The 23,999-nt window shown below is 45.0% G+C and overlaps 1 protein-coding gene across 2 annotated transcripts; it reads left to right on the top strand.

Annotated features, from left to right (window-relative positions):
* The first annotated feature begins 696 nt into the window (after positions 1 to 696).
* LOC144728762 (uncharacterized) lies at positions 697 to 23,690 on the top strand. Of its 2 annotated transcripts, XM_078608391.1 has the most exons (5): positions 697 to 931; positions 7,887 to 8,011; positions 12,037 to 12,230; positions 16,395 to 17,460; positions 21,430 to 23,690. In XM_078608391.1, the coding sequence occupies exons 2-5, from the start codon at positions 7,915 to 7,917 to the stop codon at positions 21,981 to 21,983; spliced, it is 1,911 nt and encodes a 636-aa protein (XP_078464517.1). In that variant the 5' UTR covers positions 697 to 931; positions 7,887 to 7,914; the 3' UTR covers positions 21,984 to 23,690. The 2 variants fall into 2 exon arrangements, with proteins under 2 accessions (XP_078464517.1, XP_078464518.1); XM_078608392.1 differs by lacking the exons at positions 697 to 931; positions 7,887 to 8,011 and adding an exon at positions 9,841 to 10,189.
* Positions 23,691 to 23,999: the final 309 nt, after the last annotated feature.

Here is a 23,999-nt window from a genome sequence, read left to right as displayed (position 1 = left end):
CGTGATCCGCTCCTTCTCATGGGTCTATGCATTCCGTCTTTTTCCACTTTTCAGCCTTTGATCCCATGCCTTGAGTTACCCCGTAATTGTGACTTATATTGCACGGCATTGCAAAAGTTCCCGGTGAATGTTCCTCGATTGGGATAAAATAACTCAATTGGAATCTACAGAACAATCATGCCCCCAATTGTGAAAACGACACAGGAGCCTCTTGTCAAGGAGTCATGAGACCCGTGAGACAGAGAGGCGTGCCTGGGGAAAGAAGCTGAATAAATAATACAATAATACAATGATAATTACTTGGATTGATTCCTTTTATCTGGTGTACAACACCGTTTATCTTTTGCCGTCCTTAAACTAGCTTATTTATAAGCCTTCACCCAGCAGTGGATTGATCCTGGCTGCTGCTGCTGCTGACATGGGTAACTGGTGTCAAACCCATACTTAATTAGTAGGGGGATCACAGCTTTGGGAGTTGAATGGCTTTGAAGCCTAAGAATCTCAAAATAATCCCTTGCCCACCCCTCCACACTCTGCACGAGGCGAAACATGCGAGTCGTGACGTCACCGCGCTTCCAACGTCATGACGTCACGCGCTACGGCGTCGGCGTCGTCGGCCTCACAGGGCGCCAAAACCACCTCCGTACGTAGATTTCTGACGCGATCGCGTTGAAGTGACGTCATCGCGCTGATAGATACGTCACCGCGTTTTGATGAGCCGCCGCGTCGTGACGTCACCACGCACCGCCTGGCGCGAGGCCAGTTGCTCCCTCACTGTCAGTCGACGCGTTTGTTTTTAATTGATATTGAGCGCAAATATAAATGAGAATTGTGAAATACAGAACGGAGTTAATGGTCAAGGTAATCGCCCGCGTTTAACCAAGGGCAGAATACTCGCGCGAGTCGGTCGCTCTGTAAAAGCGCCTTGCTGGTGAGTAGCAATCCTAATGCTCTACTGTACGTGTGTGTGTGTACAGTGCCGTCCACCATTGCTTCATTTAAATTAAACAATTTTTAATTTAACATCGTATTCCTGTGCATACGGCACGAGCCTGTTGCCTCGCTGTTATACACGATGCTTGTTAAATGGGCGTGGTTTCTGTGCATTGCTTTTAAACAACGCCGCGGTGTGTCTGTCTGTGTGTCTGCTTCTGCTGCGATGTGAATGGTTTGGCGAACCGGGCATTGTTGACGTTTTATGCTTTTTTTAATCTTCAACTGCTGTGTTTTATTTCAGCTTTTATCTTGAGTGTCTAAAGCCAGCCCTGAGCCTATTGAGTCGAAATGACTCACAAGTGAGGCTTTAGTATTTTACGACTTCCACTCATCCAAGTAGCGATATCCCTTTAACTCGTTTATTTGTTTTTGCAACTGGGGTCCTGGGGTTGCATTACAGTTTTTAAATAAAATAATTGTAGACTACAAGTGGTTTATAATTTAAACCATGAAACGGATTCACTTGTATGTACACTGAACTTCCTTCGCACCGTACGTAGCTAATCGGTGTTTACAAAAATGAACCCTTCAAATCGGCTGAAAGTCCTCTGAGCCAAAATGCCTCTTTAATAAAGTGCGAGTTTTTAATATAATCAATACCTCAGTCTCACGCGTTGTTTAAAACAAAATTTGTATTTATTTTCGCATAGAATGCCCGAGTGTTTAATCAAATATTTAACGTATGACTGGCTATTGGTGATATTTAATGTTAAGACCTGATTTTCAATTCGCCTTGCACTTCATTCTAAAGTAGAAAAGTATGTCCGCCACTGTGAAGATCTCCGTAATCTGACCGGCTCCTATGTAAAATTATGTACTGGTTTAAGTTCGTGTTATCGTGTTTATTCGGAAATTATCACCTATTTTATCCAGTTTCTTAATGTTATGTTTAAATCTTTGCAGTAAAAATGCCTGTTTTATATCTATAGAATGAATACTGAATATGAAAATAGTTTTACCAAAATGCAACACGTTCATTAATAAAACATTGCATGTCTATAACATTTAAAACACTGCTTTCAGTATAGCTGACCAGTTTTGAATGGACAATTGTATTGCCTCCTGAGCCATTCTGAATACGATTTAGTTTCATGTATTTAATAGCTCATACGTTTCTGACGTGAAATTACAACAGAATAATAGTTCAGGCCAGGAAACTATAACGTTCAGCACATGGCCATTGTGGTTCAAAAAGACATCAGCACTGTGCTGTCCGTGTGCCACATTTGCTCAAATGTATTTCATGATGATCTTAGACAAGAGAATCACTGCACTTTAGGGAATGCTGATGAAGATTTGCATATGCACAGTGGTTGTTTTTTGCACATCTCTGCATATTATGTTTGTTGTGTACTGTTATTTAAAATACGTATTCATATTAGTTGGATGACGGTTTTCTGGGTCACCTTTGAAAATGAGACCTGAAGTCTCAACATGTTCTCAAATAGTTTCACGAAGGATACATACGAGGGCTGAACGATTTGGGGAAAATATCTAATTGCCATTTTTCTGACAGATATTACTATTTGATTTGCGATTAAATGTGTTTAAGTCAAGCTGCAGTTCAATATTCACTGTGTAATAGATTTAAAACATGTGACGGAGCATTACCACATCATACCATCAAAATATGAACTGCTCTATATATTCTAATGCAAGGATGAGAACTTAAAATATATTAATTGCTTCCAGCATGTATTTATTAAAATGTTTTAATTGAAATAGAACAATCAAACATGGAACAATTGTTAAGTTAAATAACGTTATAATAGTACAAAATTAAACAATTCCGATAAGAAAGTAAAAGGACTTTTCAAATCGCAAAAAATCGCAGCCTTTGCGATTTGCTAATCGCATTGTTTCAAATTGCGATTTCGATTTCAAATCGATTAATCGTTCAGCCCTAATATATACGTGTAAGAGATACAATTGAGAAAGCATAACATGCTTAGGGGTGATGTAGTTTTTTTTTACAAAAAGCAAAACTTGAACAATGCCATCTAAATAATGGTTACGTTTTAGGGTTTCAATAAGTTCAGTAATCCAGCACAAATTGTTCAGTTCAGAAGTTGTAGGTGGATTAGCACTTTGTCAAAGAACCTATTACAGAAGCAGGATATCGTTTTTATGTCCAAGGAGCCAGTGATTTTCCACTAAGCGCACACACATTTTAAATTCTGAGGATCTGATGCAACATACGCTTAGCCCTGCTCCTTTTGTGTGTGTTTTTTTTCCACGGGAGAACAAGATGCCTTTGTAGATTAGAGCGGCCGTGCCATTCACTCACATTGTAATCGTAGTTTTTTTTTATATTGTGTTAATTTTCATTGGGATGCTTTGAGACTTTTTCAATAGGTACTTTTCTTTAATTATTGTCAATACAAGCTATTTATACATTATACATAATTGTTTTTATGGATTATAAACATGGACATTGACAAATAAAATAATATAATTATCTGAAAAGTCCACAAAGAAGCATAGAGAATTGCACGTTTGGAATAACCGTTGAGATACAGAGAGAAGAACATGAATTGGAGATTTATTTTTCAGAAAAATTAGACTTACGAGAAGGGTATATGGCTGGTGGTCCAATCTATGCCCTGGAGGACATTAGCTGTGGAGATGGATCAATGATATCAGCTTGTGTGCAGGAGCTATATGGATTATTGCATGAGGGATGTCAATGGCCATGGCTATCCCTCATGATCATGAATGATGACGGTGATGATGATGCATAAGAATACAGTATTTCAATTGATCTTGAATAAGAAACCACTGTGTAGTCCTGGCAGGCCAGTCTGCCATAATCACGAACACTTTGACTTTAAACCAGGGAAGAAGACATTGATACAAGAAGCTGCTATTGCAAGGGGCACATGGGTCAATACAATTGTAACTGACATTTTGTGCAGTTTGGTGTACCCCAATGAACTAATTGCACATTCCCAACACCAAATCCTCAATCAGATTATCTGAACTTTGCAAACCTATATTTGTATTATATTTCACTCTGTACCATTGTGACAGCAACCTATGATGATTGTCGGAACATTGTAATAGATAAACCACACTATCAGAGCCAGGGTTTTAAGTTCTTTATTGACCTAAATGCTTGATATAAAATACATGTCACTCAAATTTGCTATAATTGCATCTAAATTCACGAATCTGTTCGGTCTCAACCTTTAATATACTTTAATATACATTTGCATAATTTTAGTCAATGTGGGCTTTGAAAGGAAAAATATCAGTGGCATTATGGGCACTAAACTTCTATGGTGCAGCATTAAAACTGGTTCACAACCAGCTATCGTCAGGTATGTTGTGACAACACTGCAGGGTTTCTTGCAGATAACTTTAAACACAAAAGTCTGTCAGGTTATTGGCTATGTAGCGACATCGCCGGATACCACAATGGTGTTGGTGTAGTACCGGCCCTAGAGGGGCCCGGTGTGCGCTGAATAATAGCACTAGATGGCACCACGCTTTAAGTGCAGGGCCGACCCTACAGGACAGGCTGTGTGGGTGCCGACCAAAGGATGAGGTTGTGTGAGGCCATGCCACTCTGATTGACCCGGAAGGACACGTGACCGGTTAAGTTGACAAAGTGGCCCCAAGAGGGGGCTAGGGGTGGTCACGTGATCGGGACCCAGATCCTTCCCGAGGATTCTGGAAGGTGGACGTGACCAAGGGCGGAGCCGGCCTCGCCACAGAGAATATAAGTCGGGTCCCGGGAGGGACCAGGGTTGTTGTTCATCCTGGAAGAAACCCTTAATCTACGTTCTCCGTTCAACGAGTCTCCAATACGACGTGGGCCGAAGTCGTTGGTCCTGGTCCATAGTAGCGGTTACGTTGTAACTAGTGTAGTTAGCCTGGTGGTCACCACCTTAGCTTGTTATTCTGTTAAGGGGAAGTTACCCCGTGTGTTGGAACTGAATAAATATGTTGCCTCCATGTCTACGTCTGCGACTCAGTAGAACTCACTACAGCTACATCAACCTGTAGAGAGTCAGTACGGTCCCTGAGTTACAGGAATTAAACTAAGTTTCGAGATTTAAATTCATTTACTATGCACTTAGCTCAATTCATCATATTGCCTTTAATCACCTTTTATGTATCTGACCTGGAGGATGAATAACACAAATGATTGCGTGCATTGCAAACAAAAAGTACCTAACTAAATTGCAAGCTTGAAAGAGTCCCATGTTTGTGAATTAAAACAAACCCACTGGACAATTTTTTCCCCAAAAATGTTTCCACAATACGGCTTGCTTAAGCAAGTCAACCGTTATTTAAAGCAACTCTTATGTCAACTTGGAGCATACATATTTATGCTCTGCCCTGGAAATAAAACTTGACAGGTACATCCTTTAAAATCATGCCAAAGAAGAAAATCTTAAACGAGTCCTCTTGCCTTAAGAGCCAACATAAACAGTATACATGGTTTCTGTATTATTATTGGCAGATTTTGCAATTGGAATAGCAATTTGTATGCAGACCCAACTTGCTACAGCAAAAAAAAAACAATTGATACTTTCGGTTTCGAATGTGTAACCATTAAAAAAATGTGTACATGGTTGTATTGTTAATTAAAAACAACATATGCACACATTAATGCCACTTTATATAAAACCAGATTATGCTTTAGGTTAAACCTACGAATATTTAGCCAAACAATGGAATACAGTCCAAGAGGATGTGGAATGATGAAATCAGTTCGTTGGCAAGGCACAAGGTGAATTGTTAGATTGCAGGATCCAGAGGTGGCAGAAGCTTGGGGAGACATTCATCCAACAGTGGATTAACCAGAACTGATGATGATAATCCAAACCCACATGTTAACAGTATTAAAAGTTAAATCAGCAGAAATGTATTTATGTGGTTAGCCTAAAGCGCAATATTGAAACAGCCTTAATCCAGCATAACGCATCACGTTTTCTTCGTGAAGTAAAGTCACCACATTTAAGGAGCATTAAGTGTAGTGTGTCAAAGCTTGTACCATACCCGCTGAAGTCTACATTAGTAGCATTCACAGCAGGGTGTTACACGTGTAGTGACAGACTAGAGAGAACCTATATCAGGAGGCACTCTATTTATTTATAGCCTTCGCAGGCACAGGGAATACTACAGTGAGGTGAGGACAGCAATGGACTGCCTGACACACAACGCTGAAGACGAGGGTAAGACGATGTTGTTGATGACGAAGACTTGACGAGACTTGACTTGACAGGACTTGACTGGCTCCAGGGGTCAACTCCAGCAACGGCCCTGAGTCCTCTCCGGGGTCCCCCTTAAATCTCTTCCTTGGCTACGCCCCCTTTCTAGAACCTAGAAGGTTCCCGGGCTTCTCCCGTACCCCCACCGTCACCTCCCCACATCCTTTCCTCCCGCCTACCCCCTCACCTGCTGGCCAACAGGGTTGCCATGGCAGCCGAGCTCAGTTTTGCCTGCAGCCAGTGCTACATGCCGTAGTGACCCAATCTATATCACTACATTACCCCCCCCCCCCCCTGTGAAAAAAGACAGCCGTCCCGGCTGACCTCTATACCTCACGTAGCGGTATAATAACAACAACCAACAACAACAGCCGCCATTCCACTCGCGAGTCAACACAACAACAACAAGAAAAAAAACATTAACGAACGCACCGTAATAACCCAACCCCCAGACTATATACAACCCCGACGACCGCTGGCATGCCACAGCCCACGAACCCAGGAACGACCCAGTTCAGCTGGCAACCACAGCCCGGCTTGTGTCTGCGACCACTTGCCCGACGGTGGCGGAATAAATAGGATGACCGGGATGGTTATTTAAACCGTACTGTTTTTGAACGGCTCCTCGTTGCTGGGCCCCCAGGCGGACAAGGGCGGGTTCCTCGGGGACCCCGGGGACAACTTGATGAAGGTGGAATTGTTCTGCTGATGCATTAATGCATCACAGAGATAGAGTGCTATACAACGGAACCCCCAAAAACCCATGCAGTAGCATTACAGATTCCAAACAAAACTAAAACTCAACAATTTCTTGAGAAGCATCCTGGCCACAAATAGTAGCTCAATAAAGTGGATTATCACGTGGAAATTTATAGCAGCAGCCAAATACTCTAAATGCATGTTGATTCTAAATGTGGAGGAAACAACCGGAGGACCTAGAGAAAAATGCACACAACCACGGGAGAACATATAAACTCTAAATAAACAGGCATCAGGTTGGGATTAAAACCACAACCTCCTGTATACCAGGCGAGGTAGTTCACATCTCGCCACCGTGGTGTCCCAATATAGTGGTTGGTGTTGGTTGGCCAAGGGGGAACCAGTCCTGTCGACAGTCTTCCCCCCTTGTGTTACGAGCAGAAGCTGTTTGGAACACACCCTCAGAACTGAATATGAGCTTCGTGTCAAATGGGTTCATGTTAAGCTCCCATGTGTAAACACTTACTGGGCCATGACAAGTGTATATAACAAATCATTTTCAAACAGCTGTAAAAAAATGTATATTTGAATCGCTTACTCATACACGTCTGAATGATATGTTGAAAATGTAGGTGTTGTGCAATTGTGGAGCAGTAGTATGATGGTTAGTGCACTGCTATACAAATCCGTTGAACTGGGTTTAATCCCCAGCCATGGCTAATGTCAGTGGCAAATATCTATCCTAGTCCTGGACATCCTCTATGTCAACTCAGCCTTAAATGAGTACCAGGTTGCATTATGTAAAACATCAGCACAGGGGAGACAACAACAGCCTGGCGTGGTGCGGGCTACATCACCCCTTTGTGTGCCATGCCGGCTTTCATAGGTACTCGCTCGCAGCACTTGTTCCAACAGTCCATGTCCACTATAGGGAGTGTATTTGCCTCTTGTCTTCGTGTGGCGTTGCAACAGAGGTGTGCGGGCGGTGCGGCGACGCGCGATGGAGGCCGTGCGCAAGGAAGGAACTCCACGGTCCACGTTGCCCAAGGCCACAGCTCCTACCAGCTCTGCTTCTGAGCAGGATTCTGGATTCTCTGGTAGCTTTCCATTCCAAAATGCACGTGATAATCACTAACCAGCACATGTGGTTGTGTTTGCATTACATCTGCTTTTTTGTATAGCCTGTATAGTGATGTTAATCCCAGAACCGTTGTGATTTTATTTCATGTTTTTGTTAAATTTATTCCAGGCTTCCCTTGAAAATTATATATGGTGTCTAAATGAAGTCTCGCCTTTTATAATTTAAATGGGGTCTCACATCAATAATTTAAAGACCAGCTTTCTATCTACCTACATACTTGTATAACCGTGCACCTACCATATCGTCAGAGTACTTACGCGTAGGCCAGAATTTTTTTGAAATAAATGCATAATTCAGACTTTTTATCTTTTTTACTTGAATTTCCTATACTGTTATGTAACTCTTTCAAAGAGCACTCAAGTGAAATTCAGTCGACACTGAAATTCACGTCAAGTCCTATCGAGTGTTTCTTTAATGTCTCTGCGAATAACAATGCTCCAGTGGCTTTGCAGAGATTGCTTATGTGCTGCGACTGACCTTCAGCGACAGCCTGTGTACCCCTCGTTGCTGTGAGCGCTGCTATAAATACAACCACAAAGGGGACAGGCGTGACTGAAGCCCATTCTCTTGTCTCGCCTCTGGGACTGCACACAAATATCCATCCATATTTCCCACAGAGCATTATGTGATGGGTGAACAGTGCCTTTATCACCAAGGAATCCACACTCGTGAAATTCATGTTATAGAGCATTCAGTAGAGGCTTTAAATATCCTCTATAAATAGCCTCTCCTATAAATAGCAGGTCACATGACCATTAAAAAGATTGGTTGACCAATGATTATAAATTGGTTGACCAATATTTTTAAGTGTCATGTGACCTTCTGACTGTCATTCAGAATCATTTGAGCCACAATTTGTCAACAAAGGGAATATAATTTGTTCATACCTCGAGAGCTATTTGTGAATACAGTGAAACTCCTCTTCTCTGCACTGATACAGGGGACGTTTTTTGGTTAATTCAGTTATCTGTGCTTATTCCCGCATTTAACACCTCATATCCCCTCAAAGCAGCATGGACAATAATTATAATTTTTAGGGTTACTCCTTTTTTTTCTGGCAACAAAACAGGTGTTAAGATGTTAAAACACCAACGTTTTGCAAGGAATCATGTCTGCATTAACCACAGATACTTGTGGTGAAAATACAAACAAGAAACATGCTCTGACAGTATATGCATTGTCTTTAAAACTGGAGGTCCCATGGTGTTACTCCTCTTATATTCACTTGAGCGTGAATTATTGGATGAATGTTAAACTTCGAGTCGACAACTTTTGGGTCACTTTCAGGTCAGGTCAAACCCACGTATCGGCATTAGGGTGAATATTTCGCCAACTGCCACGATACTTCTCTTATCCGTGACAAGCCGAGGATGATACTAAAAATGCGGCACGCTTTTACGAACAGCCTTATCACCACCCACTACTGACCGGGCCAGCGCAGCAACATCACCACCACCATCACCACCACCATCACCACCACCATCACCAGTACCATCACCACCACCATCACCACCACCATCACCAGTACCATCACCACCACCACCATCACCACCACCATCACCACCATCACCACCACCATCACCACCACCACCATCACCACCACCATCACCAGTACCATCACCACCACCATCACCACCACCATCACCAGTACCATCACCACCACCACCATCACCACCACCATCACCAGTACCATCACCACCACCACCATCACCACCACCATCACCACCACCACCATCACCACCACCATCACCACCACCATCACCAGTACCATCACCACCACCATCACCAGTACCATCACCACCACCATCACCACCACCATCACCACCACCATCACCACCACCATCACCAGTACCATCACCACCACCACCAGTACCTTCACCTCTACCACTATTATTGCTGACCTATATTGTAGGGGTGTCTCGAATTTTCTCTTCAAATATGGATTGTGGCCAAAATCTAGCCAGACATTTTACATTCAGATCTGGCCGGATGGAAAATGAATAAGTAATTCGAAGGAGGATATTTACATTGTTTGTGCAGCGCCGTAATCACATGACCACAGCAGCCAGCGGCTCTTGCGGGGTGGGGCTGGAGGACGGGGAACGGCGGTGCATTGAGAATGCTGCGGCGAACGGTAGCAGAAGTGGAGGCTGCTGTACAAGCAACAACTGCGAAGCATATGAGGACGTGGGGTCGGAATGGAAGCTGGAGAGGAACAGCAAGGAAGATATGGAGCCAGAAACAGGGATATAGAGGATGACAGGAGGTCGGAGAGGGAGGAGTTAGATGGTGAAAGGGAAACAGAATTAGAGGTAGACAGACAGAGAGATAAAAGCGGCAGACAGAGAGTGGATACTCTGCAAGCCATCACTAGGTGATGGCGGGGGGGCTGGGGGGTTAAGGGCTGGGCTGGGTATTTGACTTCAAGACAGTAAGTAAAAGCGAGACATTGTGAGCGGTATGAGGTGTTGAGGAGTGTGGTAAGTGGTGGCAGTGTGAGTGGTGTGGGGTCTCTGATGGGTGTAGGATGTGATTGGTGAGAGGTGCATGACGATTGCTGTGTGGTGACGAGCTACAGGGTGTGTGGTGTATGACGAGGAGGGGGTGGTAGAATGAGGGATGGTAAGGTATGTGCTAGGTAAGTTGTGGGCTGGAGGGGGCAGAATTCTTGAGATTTGCTTTCACACTCAGAAGCACAACATACCTTATGAAGATATTCGGCAGCATAGGAAAAGTGTGATTAATTGTACAGTTAGTTTAGCGCTGTCTGGAAGTTAAATGCACTGTCTGCAGATACACGCACAGTGGGATGAATTTGGCCTCACTTCCAGGTTACTGCTCTTATCTGCGGTAAACACATAATGGTTAGACAAAGCAGGCATACAATAGAAAGTTCCACCCATCCATTCAAGGGCCATGGATATCAGGAAGAGTGAATAATAGTTGGGTATCTATAAATAAATATCTATACTTTTTTATGAGTTGTTGAAGGCTTCGTGTGCATTAATATTGTACAACACATGTCCATGCTCACATGTGAATGGAAACACGTGCGCTGTTACTGATATGAGCTAAACACAACACTAACATTGTCGTATATACCATTTATTTACTAATATAACATTCGCTTACGTATTTCGCAATGACAGGGGGAGATTAGAATGGCCGATTAATATTCTATTTGGTATTTGTAATAGTTCTATGCATATCGAGTTATGTACAAGTCCTGTAACTCATTAACATCAATTATATGTAGCCCTTTGTCAATGCATTGCTGGATAAGGACTTCCACGTGCCGTGCGGCTGTGAGGCTATTTGACTTTCACCACGCTGGTGAGCGTGGGTTGGTGAAGGCAGGGAGCACAAGCGTGGGTGCAGATACGTGCGGTACACCCAGTGGATTTCACTGCACTGCCCTGTGTTGCTCACCACGTAGCTTCACAACCTTAGGACAACCTGATTGTGTATTGTTGTCACCCACACAAGCACTATCCGGTCTCAGCCCTGCTTATCTTCTGAGAACTGACAAGATAAGACAAAAAATAAACGTTTTATTTTACCAGGTAAAGCCCGCTGAGCTTTCTAGCTCTTTTTCAGAAGCGACCTGGCCACACATCATAGCTCAACGAAGTGGCTTATCATGTGCAAATTTATAGTAGCCAAATATTCTAAACGCATGTTTCTAAATGTGGAGGGAAAAACCGGAGGACTCAGAGAAAAATCCACGTAACCACGGGGAGAGAGACACGCAAACTCCAAATATTCAGGCGCCAGAATCGGAATCGAACCCACGAGCTCCTGTATACCAGGCGAGGTAGTTAACATCTCACCACATTGGTGTCCAGATGCATTTCAGATGATTTGGTCATAGGTAATTGGAATATAATTGGGTGGGTGGCAGGATTGGGGGGGCGGGTAGGGGGGGGGCATCAACTGAAAATCATTTTAATAAACCCGCGCTGCCCACCTGGTGCCTGGCAGACACGAGCTCGGAGCATCACAGCCTGGTGGAGGGCAGAGATGGAGGAGGCGTCCGCCGGCAAGGCTTGGGCAGCGGCGACGGGGCTTGTGGTGGCGTGGGAGCCAAGCCCCAGGCGGTCGCGCAGTCCACCAGCACCTTCGCTCAACCTGGCCTGCACTCGTTCTACATCCTCAAGAATGTCTTCATCAACCAGGTGAAATCATCGCAAAAGCGTCTCGTGCACGGTTTGATGATTTATTGTGATTTGAGGGTCACGATTCAGTTCACAAATGGATTCATTTTTTTTCTCCATATGATACAACGCATGCAGAATATATATAGGCACAAGTTGATTTCTTCACCAAATTTATATCTGAAAAAATGCAACCTTGTGATATTGAGCAATGCCTACATCACACTTAAAAACTGGAATCACCAGTCAACATTATGGTGGTAGCACTTGCCAGGATTTCAATGTTGTCTGCATATTAGGCAGTGACATCTGGATAATGACACCTCCAAGTATTACCAGCGCTGGTATCAAGGTTATAGAATGTGTTACCTATTTCGATTGAAAGCTTTCGTGACTGCAGGGATTCATATTCTTGGTTCTTTCCGTAAAGTCACGTAGAAGGGAAATAATAAAAATAGAAAAATCATCATCAGGTGTGAAAACCACAGCAAGAAAAGTTCACACCTGATGATGATTGCTTGTGTTGCAATCGAAACGTCGTGAGAATTGTATTGTTTTATTTTATTATTTTATGATTTCCCTTCTACGTGGCTTTACCGAAATAACCAAGGTTATATAATGTGATAACTGTCAATTCCACGCAGCCCGATTAGAATTGACGTCGGTTGTGTGTACTTGTGTCATTGATCTTGAGCCTCATTCTAAACTTTACATGTATAAATGTTTTCACGTGCGTTCCCCCACGGTTCCCCCACGGTAATGAAATGGCACATCGACAGTCGGCACCAATTCCTTTCAGTCCGTAGTTTGTTACAACAAGCAATTAAAGCATGCTCAATGAGGATTTCATTTTAGTTTTCATTCATTCTGCCAGCTCACGGTGCACCATTGCAGGCTTTATAATTTTTAGCTTCTGACATACAAACTATTTCTGTATTTAGCATCTCCCTTTCAAGCAATCCTCATAGGCAGTGTCAATATTTTCTTGTTGGTAAAGAGCCTTCTCGTAATGACAGGTGCATCATCATTGTTCATAGACCAGATTTGTTGTTTAAGAAGTAACTACACGTAAAAACGGGTGTGTGGGTGCCCCGGTAAGCGTCTCAGGAATGAGAGGTGAACTGCAGTAGCCCCTGAGCGCGTGTGCTGCTGTGTGATTTCCGAAGGGCAGTGGGGGTGGTGGATTCATGGCTCCCAGCCAGTCTGACAAATACCCTTTGGCTGCCCTTTACGGTCATGCGTTCAACCGCGTGTTCTGACGAGATCTTTTTTTCTCATGCGCGTTGGGCTCACGATGAACGCTTTTAACCGGTCATTTCAACCCCTGTTCAACTTTGAAACTGGGGCATGTTAGTAAAGCAACTGTGTATAATTGTGTTTGTGTACGCAACTGTGTTGTTACATTTTGCCTTGTTATTTAATTTGATACATTTTCGTAGTCGGTAGCCTTCTCTCAGCGTTTATTATGAAGACATTTTAGAAAAGTAATGTTCGAGCTGTATGTATGTTGAACTTCTTTCACACCGTACGTATCCACCCGTGCTAATCGGAGGTGTATGTCCTGCCAGTACCTGATTTCTTGCCATCTACCACTCTAATTACCCACCTACCCATAGTTCTAGGCAGGGGATGTTGTGTACAAATGGTTACATTTTCTAGAATATGAACTGTCTTACAAAATATGACGATGGTACAAGACAATGTAGGCCACTTCAAAAGTCTGCCGTAGAAAAGCACAACACAGCAGTTGCTTAGGTTTCCCCCCCAAGGGGAAAGATGCTGCATTAAAGGCATGCGTTGCATTTTGTTCATAGTTGTGGTCATGCAGTTTTCATAGAACCCTAATAATGGGCAGCAGATGAGTCACCCGACACTTTCAGAGGGATAACATTCAAACATTCGTACGCACAATGTTCGTCAGCGCCCAATTTGCTATACTGCCTTTTTTGTGGCCACCTCTTTGCCCTGCTTGTACAAGTCCTGGACACAATGATCTCTACTATTCACCGAACCGCCTCCCACCTGCAGAAATGATGCGTTACGTGTCCACACCAAATTTACAGTGGTACCCCGGAGATTGAACTTAATTCATTCCAGAAGGCCATTCGAACACCGATTTGTTCGAACACTGAATGAATTTTTCCCAAGAATGAATGTAAATTACATTAATTGGTTCCAGACACAAGAAATATTTCATTATAAAGCATTTTTACAGGAAGTTTACAGTAATTACATGCATAAAATCATACAAAAAACAAGAAACACAATAAATAAATGGAATACATTAATAAATTTATGGAATAAAAGAAATAAATGAACATTGAACTTCACTTTACCTGTAGTAAGGAGAGTTGATGGCTTGAGTGGATGGTGGTGAGGAGGAGGAGGGGGTAAAACCTTTGTCTGGGCAAGCGTCATGCACGCTGGCCATACACGTCTCAGCCGTACAGGTTCTTTCAAGTCGCGATTGACCGTTCGACCTCCGAATTTCGTTCGTTCGTTCGGTTTCCGGGGCAAACAATGTTCATAAATATCGTTCGAACACCGATTTGTTCGAGTTCTGGTGCGTTCGATCTCCGAGGTTCTACTGTACTTGCATACGGGGTGGTGCTGCATAAAAGTTATTAGCTAATACATTAGTTTAAAATCGAAATTAATGAGCCTTGACCAAACCAATGGGCAGCATGGAAAATGTTGAGTGTAAAATGCAGCAGCGTTTTATTGTCATGAGCTCTTCCAAGCTTCTATGTGTTAAGTTGCCCCATTATTGTGCCTATGTGTCTGGTGTCAGAAATCCACCCAAGTGCAGTGTCATGCAAATTGAGAGATACTGCAAACAACGTTGGCCTGTTGTAGGGGAACCAATAGCTGTGTTCGGCTTGGGGTGTTTACAGTTGTATGTTGACGATGTTACCAGCAGCCGTTTGCACGCACCGCACGTAGGCACTCTCATCAAAGAGCTCATACGTAGCCGATGGGCTAAACAACTCACTTGGGGAAAAAAGTAAAAAAGTTATTTTGGTTTAACAGTAACTACGAATAAAAATTATAAGCCAATCCCCGACATCGCATTAAACCCAGCTCCGTCTCAAATACTCTCAGTTCTAACTAGACTGAGCAACATTCACAAGAATGCATTCTGAATTGCAGAACTAACACACATGCTAAACACTTTAGTGTTGCAGTCTTTTCCCTTCATTAGACGAGAGCATCTGAGAATAGTTTGCAGTGATTGAAAATGGTGAAGTAAAAAATTGCAATCATATTTGAGCCTGGTAAAAATCTCAGTTTTCAAAGCAATACATTGTAAAAATTAGTTGTGAATCTTTGGAGAAGATAGCAAAATAAATAAATGCCCTCCTCCCAAATTTGTCTCTGCACATAATGAATTGGACACAGGCCTTCTGGGAAGGAGGAGACATTATTTATTTTGTTATTAACATTCCACACAACATCACTTCATGATTATTTTTTGGAAGTTAAGCATGTGAATGTAATATTTTTGGGTGACACTAATATCTACAGGAGTTTCGATTTAAAGCTTTCTTGACTGCAGCAATCTATATTCTTGGTTCTTTCGGTAAAGTCACGTGACTTTACCGAAAGAACCAAGAATATCTACAGGAGTGTTTAAGTCCACGGCAAGCCTGGTGTTTAAACAGTGAAATGTGATTTCCTGCCGAGTTTCATGTTTAGGAATACATTTGCATTGTTAGTGCCAAATATTTCCTTGTAACCAAATTGCTTCAACTACAGGTACATCTTTAATAAAACATTGTGTTTTCAGCAAACTAGGCAGGTGTTTGTTATACATATTTACAATGGTTTTCACTTTGAACTTGCGCGTCTTCAACTTTAAGGTTCATATCTATACAACTGTCGCAAATTTGTAAACTTGTTCTTCATCTTGTTAATCTGGTTTGATCTTTTTTTTATTCAACATTACCTCCCTGACTTCTTTTTTTATTTCTAGGGTGTGGCTTATTTGCGCAAAAGCCTTCCAACATAAAACTCTTTTTAACTACCGAGATTGTGGAGATGTGTGAATGTCAGACTACACTTTGCCAAAAACATGACCTGCTGTCTTTTACTGACCCCACTTTTCCCGACTCTGTCCCTTCCACCCCCCCCCTCCTTGACCCCATGCCTCTCTCTCTGGTTCATGTACGGCCTTGCCATGAGCAGCCCTTGTGCATGACCTCTGACCCCCAAGTGATGCACGCACAGCTGAAGGCCTGGAGTGGCGATCACTCTCAGATCCTTCTGGTCCCAGGGCCGCCGCTGGCCACGCCTCATGAGCAGCAGCCCCTGCCACCCTCGCCCTCCTCCCAACCGAAGCCATGCGCCTACCAGCCGCAGGCCAAGACGAGCGGCTACCTGCCCATCTTCAATTCGTACCAGCGCATTGCGCCGAGACCCGGCAAGGCGGAGGGCGCCGCTCCCGAGTCAGTAGTGCCACCGTCTCCGCTATCGCCGCTGCTACCGTCGGGGTCACCTCCTCCACCGCCTCCTCCTCCTCCTCAGAGTCGCGTGGACGGGGGGCCGTGGAGCGGCAAGCGCCCGCAGTTCGCGAACGGTGAAGGAGCCCGAGCTTTTGTCGCGTCAGTAGCTGGTGCTGCAAGCCCGATGCCACTGCAGCAGCAGCAGCATCAGCAGCAGTGGAGCAAAAAAAAAGGAAGCGTTGTGACGATGCGTGATACGCAGCTCACGCCTCGGAGTAAGCACCAGCATGCAGCGCAGCAGGAGCAGCATCAGAGGCATCGGCAGAAGCACAGCCGCAGCCGCCATCGCCACAGACACATGAAGAAGGTGTCACACAGGGACCGCACGCCGCTGAGTCAGCAGTTTACCACACTTGTATCGCTCCTCAATTCAGCGGGGCCATCCATCCCGATTGGTCCACTTGCAGAGCCTCAGGGGGCAGCGCTTGGCACGGCCGGAGCTGCGGGAGTTGCGGGAGCGCCAGAGGAGGTGGCGGTGGTGGCAACGGCGGTGTCGACAGCGGCGCCCCCGCCCAGTGCGGCGTTTCCTCCCCGCTCACCCGCGGTGTCGCCCCCGTGCTCGCCGGCCCCGTGCAAGGTAGTGGCGGACGCCCCGCTGCTTCCAGCAGCGATGGTTCCATTCATCGCACCCTGTGTGCCGGTTCCGGTGCTCTGCGAGGATGAGCTTCAGACGATGGACTTCCTCGATGAGGTGCTGCCCCTCGGGCCTGAGGGCATGGGGGCAGCAGCAGCAGGTGGCCACGCGCACGGTAGGGCCCATGACTCGCTCACCCACCCACCCACCCACTCGTGCGCTTGGAGCACTTGCCCACAAACACTCGCATTCTTTATTTGGCCCCCTTGAGGATGTACATTTGTTCGTGCTAATATGATGTCTACGTAGTTGTCATTCGTCCTTGTCTGTAAACCCACAGTACCTCAGTGTCTCCCTCCTGTCATACAACTTTTACCACCTTCTTGGCCTCAAATCGTACCTTGCCTTCTGCCAAATTGTGGTAGTTCTTGTTAGTATCCCCCTGTCTCGGAGTGCACGTCAGTGGCAACCATCATCTGAACCTGTTCCAGGCCCTGGCAACGTTTGAAGATTAGCACTGAGGCTGCCCGGTGTGCTGCTGTCTGCATCACCCCCTTCTGTGCTGTGCTGACTAACAGCATGTGGTACCCGCAATCTCTAACGCAAATGGAAGGTGTTACAGTGTGCAACGCCTTGTTAGGTGCTTTGTGTTAACAAACACAGGAAGATGTAGCGTATCTTAATAGGTACTCACAATCAGCATTTGAACCTTGCTTAAAACTACATTTTCCACATCTATTTTCTCTCTATGTTCAATATCACCTGTGGTGAACCCAATCTTGTCATATCTGAGAAGTTAAGCAGATGGGACCTGGATAGTGCAGAGGGCATTGTGTCAAAATCCATCGTTCTGCACTCCCTCCACCTTCTCCAACCCCACACTCATCAGCGTGGTGACGTGTGGTCGCATATGCACCACAGACATGGGAGGCCCTCATCCTGGAGTGGATTGACAACAGGCTGTATGTATGTACGTGTGTTTTTGTCAAGCAATGGCTATTTCTCAGGTGGTGAACCTCTCAACGGTTTCGGGCTCCTCGTTGTTGTGTGCCCTGCTCGAGGTTTTGTCTGCAAGCCGTGAGCCCAGCACGCGGCACCGAGCGTGTGAGATGAGGGGGGGGGGCAGTGTTATCGGCATCTGGGAGAGGGAATCGGCGTAATCACTCGGCGAGGGGTGAAGTCATCCAGTCTGCTGACGCTGGCACAGAGACTGCAACCTTTGTACACGTGCTGTGTGAATGACAGGAGTGCTAAGTTCGCGTTTTTCAGTGGTAAGATAAACCGCTAACAAACATTGGTCAGCCCCAGTATCAGACATCCCACTACGACCTGTAACTTAACACCAAGGATCAGAATTATTGAGGCCAAGGGTGGGTTTATATTTATGCGATGGTCTCTTGAGTTTGGGTGAAGAGACGTCATAAAAAATAAAAGCTCATGGTAATGGTAATTTTTTTCGTGAAAGCTAAGCAGGTGATGGTGTGAAAGTCACGAATCCTTCAGTGAGACACCCTGTAGTTCCAAATGTATAATTGGTTTGGGTGTTTAATGGTCGTGATGATGGAGGACCGGCCTTGGGTTTGTAATTGTGTCCCTGTTATGTGTGCAAAAAGGTTTTATTCATCTCTATATGATACGAAATCGAGTGGCATGGGAGATTAAGGACAGCGCATATGGCTTCACAGTGCACGGTCGACGTAATACCCTACAGTGGCTCGATCATGGTGACTGGGACAAACTGTGACACTGCGAACATCAGTGCCTTGTTTTTTATTCGAAACCAGATGGAAAGATTCCTATCATCGGGACTGAATAGGGCCCAATATTGGAATATGCGTCAAATGATAAGTAGCGTGGTTATAAATAAAGATGGAAAGAGAGGTGGTGCTGGGGGCGGATGCTGTGCACGTGTTGATCACAGGGCCAGCACCACGTAGGTTCATGGGTTCACGTGTGGATCACAGGGCCAGCACCACGTAGGTTCATGGGTTCACGTGTTGATCACAGTACCAGCACCACGTAGGTTCATGGGTTCACGTGTTGATCACAGGGCTAGCAGCACGTATGTTCATGGGTTCACGTGTTGATCACAGGGCCAGCACCACGTAGGTTCATGGGTTCACGTGTTGATCACAGGGCCAGCACCACGTAGGTTCATGGGTTCACGTGTTGATCACAGGGCTAGCACCACGTAGGTTCATGGGTTCACGTGTTGATCACAGTGCTAGCAGCACGTAGGTTCATGGGTTCACGTGTTGATCACAGGGCTAGCACCACGTAGATTCATGGGTTCACACGTGTTGATCACAGTGCTAGCACCACGTAGGTTCATGGGTTCACGTGTTGATCACAGGGCTAGCAGCACGTAGGTTCATGGGTTCACGTGTTGGATCACAGTGCTAGCAGCGCGTGTTGTGCAGCCACCCAAGATTCAGCCAGTTTTCGCAAGTTTGATTATGTGAAGCCATAAAAAAAATCGTAAACGTGTGCTTTGGGTTTTGATTCAGTTAGCCTCGTACTGAGACATTCTTTGTGTATAGGGCACCATGGCGACGAGATGTTATCTCCCTGGCTTGGTATGCAGTAGGTTGTGGGTTTGAGCCCGACCCTGACACCTGTATATTTTGAGTTTGCACGCCTCTCTCCGTCGTCATGTGAATTTTTCTCGAGGTCCTCCGGTTTTTCCCTCGACATTCAGAAACACGTGTTTAAATTATTTAGATTCTACACATTTCCACATGATGAGCCACTTCCTTGAGTTATCATTTTAAAAAGAGCAAATAGCTCTGCGGGCTTTACCTGGTAAATAGAATAGTAAATAAAAATATATAACTTCATTAATAATAATACATTTATAATTAATAACAGTCTTTTTTTCTTCTTCTTGGTTCTTTCGGTAAAGTCACGTAGAAGGTAAGTAATAAAATAATAAAAATATTATTAATAAAATAATAAAAATATAATTATTTTATTACTTCCCTTCTACGTGACTTTACCGAAAGAACCAAGAAGATGAATCCCTGCAGTCACGAAAGCTTTAAATCGAAACAGTCCTTTATCAGCCATCCACTCCTGGATGAACGTCCCCCTGCACTGTTTTGATCATGGGGGGTCGTTTGACCATACTTCACCATGACGGTCAGTGCAGGGTTGTTCACGTGGGGATGAGCCAGTCCACTTTCGCTGTGCCCAGGATTTGAACTCGGGGTCACGGAGCTCCTGCTTAGAGCCACTGCTCCGCTTTGTATTCTAAACAGCAAGCTTTGAATGCGCCTGCACAAGTAAAGAGCACACAGTTTTGTGATTGTGTGAGAGAGACCGTTAAGTCGATGCACTGCACAGGCTCGAGATATCATGTTCAGGTTATTGCGCAATGTCTGTAGGGAGATTAGCAGTGTAAATGCTTTCAACACATGCTTGATTACCAATAGCTCTGTTGGGATGTAGCTGGTGAAATCATTAAAACAATAATTGTGCTGTGGCCCCAGTAGGTTAAAAGTAGTTATAAAAATAAACACGCAAGGTATTGGCTTCCTCGCCAAAATAAAATAAAATTTCCCTCGTCCACTAAGCTTTCTGGACCCCGAGTTTTAAGAAATCCCACTGGGATGCTTGAATAATGTAATTTATTTACAAGAAAAAGCATCAGTTTGTATGAAGGCTCTATGGGATGTTTAGCCGGTTCTTGTTTAATGATTATTTTGCTTGTGGGAGGGAACTTGAGCGTTTGAAGAAAACCCATTCGTGCCAAAGTCCACACAGACAGGTTCTCTAATTCGCTTGTTCTGTATTGTCAACCGACCACCTCGCAACACAAATGCTTGAGTAGTCCACCCATCCCTTGATTCCAAAGCGCTGGACTAGAGGTTTGTGCCACAAGTATTCCAAGCATTCACTATTTATTGTAATCTGTGTAGTAAAAACGATACTGCCTGCTTATGTATCATAAAGAAATGCTGTAGAAATATATCTGTGATGTACTGTATTTTCCGGCTTTACACATCAGATAGCTATACAGTACAGCACAACCACGTATGTACATTGAACTTCTTTTGCACCGTACGTAGCCAACCGCACTAATCCGAGGTGCGACGTGAACCTACATGGCAGTAATGACGTGCTGCCCGTGCTCTCAATGACTCAGGAGGGGAGGAGCAGAGTCGAGGGAGGAATGGATCGGGGGATGCCGCCGGCGCCGACCAGGGCGGCGGCGGTGGCGGCAGCAGCGGCGGCTTCTCCGCCGGAGGCCACGAGCAGCGCTTCCACAACACGGTGTCCATTCTGAGCCGCTCGGGGCTCCTCGACATCACGATGCGCACCAAGGACCTGCTGCAACGCAACGGGCAGGCGCAGCGCGAGCTCGAGCACCTGCGTCAGCTGGCGCGCCTCTTCTGCAGGGCGGCCCGCTCGCCCGAGCCCTCCGCCTGGGACAGCCTGCAGGAGGCGATGGGCGCGCTCGGCGGCAGCGCCGAACCGGCCTCCGCCGCCTCCGCCTCGTCGTCGTTGTCTTCATCTTCCTCCTCGTCGTCGTCGTCGTCGTCCATCGCGGAGGTCGGAGGGCCCGGCTCGCAGGACACTGGACTTGTGGGATGTGATGGCTGCGGTGGTAATGTTGGAGAGGCCTGCTTGCCGTGGGCTGCATTGACGGATGCGTCGTGCCAAGGCAGCATCGGTGTTGTCACTTCCTGGGCAGCGTGATCGCCTTCTGTCTCGGTCGCATCGGCTGATGTGGGGTTGGCAGTACAATGCACAGCACTTGTACGGCTCTCGAAAAAAATGTCCCTTCCCGTTTGACATTGATAAGAGGAATTTGGGTAGGACGGGAGGCATGTTTCTGCAATGACTGTGAAAAGAGTACTATTGTACAAGCACAAGCAACCTGATTAAAATGTAGCCCAGGAGTTTAGTTGAAGGCAGAGGGGACCCGGTCATGTAACGTACAACAAGGTAGGTGCTCACGGATGTGCTGATTGACGGGATTCAGCTGATTGAACAAGGTGCGAGGTGCACATTTAAGGCGTGCAATACATTGTCTTAAATTAACATTCTCTTAATGTGTCTGTGTGATGTTAGATTTGTTGTGAAGGGTGTGTTTGTCCTCGAGTTTTATGTTTGTCTTTCTGAGCCAGATTTTGGGCCGTACTTGAAAGAGAGCCTTTTAGTTGTTATTATTCTTACGCGTTATTTATTCCCCCCTCGAAGCCCCTCGTCTTTGTATTATTTTTTATTTGGTCACTGGCGCATTGGAACAAAAGATGAATAGCCGTCAAGGGAGCGTGGTAGAGCTCACGTGTGGAATCGCTCGAAGAAGCCGGAAAAGAAACGCATGGGTTGGAGAACAAACAAGAGCCTGGGACGTTGCTCCTCCTCCGGCTTTGAGAAAAGTGCTTTGAGCAGCAGCACTCATCCACTGGAAGAGATGGCAAATAATGAATAGAACTAGTGACAAAGCACTGAACCAAGGGGGCAGATGGAGCAAGATGTGGATGCGCAACGATTGTTGATTTAAAGCTGTGAAGTTGATTTATCACAGTGAAAGACTGAGAAAATTACTAACGAGTTAAAATAACAAAGATGAAACTAGTAAAACAATTCCACGTGGAGGCATGCACCGTTGTTTTACAATGCTCCATGTGCTGAGATATGTGCAATGGCGAAATGATGTTAATCTTGCAAATCAGATGTTAATCACGTAACCCTATTAACGGACATTGCCGAAGTTATTTTAAATGCTCACTCGCACGCACAAACACAAAAATAACTAACACGGTAACATGGCCTCATTGGTTTTTTCACTTTTAAGTCCTGACTTTTGCCTAATGTCAACAGCTCCCTGCTATTTAACACATTTACAGCACTTTGTTCTGTAACATTGACGCGTGTGATCATGGGTTTGCCATTCAAATGAACCACGATTGCACTCACATGCCGATACCTTCCTTGTAAATGTACTTGCTCGGGCAAAGCCGTTTTATCTCCCCGACACGTGGTGGGCGTGTGACGGTGAGCTGCTAGGAGACGCTTGAGAGTGGCCGCCTGCCGTCGCAAGTAAAAGCACAAGCGAGTATCAGTATCCTGCACGTACGTCGCTTGTATGTGACGCCAGAAAAGTATTATGAAAAATGTCCAGAGAGACGATATATTGATGCTACATGAACCCAAATGATATCGTAACAAAATGTCGAAGTTGACTTACCGTCGCAGAGATTGTGTATTTATGTGTACGTCTGTCGTGTGTATTGCTTTGACGTTGCTTAAGACATGGCACGTGATCGGCTGGATGTATTCCCTGTTTCCAAGTTTACTCCGGTCAAATACATCTTCCCGTGTTAAGTTTGTGTCGAACATAAAAGTTGAATGTCGTATTAAAGGTGCCTCGTGGTTTGTACACGTGGAATCACTTTCGCCTTGCTGTGTCGGGTATATTTTTTATTTTATAAAATCTATGAGCGTGACCTCTCCACACATGGCATACTTTTCACATTCGTTGCTGCCTTTTTACCAATGATTAACAGAAGGGAACCTGGGATCATGATATTTGTGCTTTAACTGCAGCGTATCTTAGGTGATGATAATCATAATAATTAATTTTATTGACGTGGGAGTAGTGCGTTGAGCGCACCGCTCTCTGAACCCAGCGACCTGAGTTTGGTTTCCAGCAACGTCGGTGACAATGATGTCTGAACCAGCCCCACGCTGGCCCGGCGTGGGCAG

The sequence above is a fragment of the Lampetra planeri genome, chromosome 30, assembly GCF_965212315.1.
Source record: "Lampetra planeri chromosome 30, kcLamPlan1.2.h2, whole genome shotgun sequence".
Lineage (NCBI taxonomy): Eukaryota > Metazoa > Chordata > Hyperoartia > Petromyzontiformes > Petromyzontidae > Lampetra > Lampetra planeri.
This window is presented reverse-complemented; position numbering and strand designations above follow the sequence as displayed.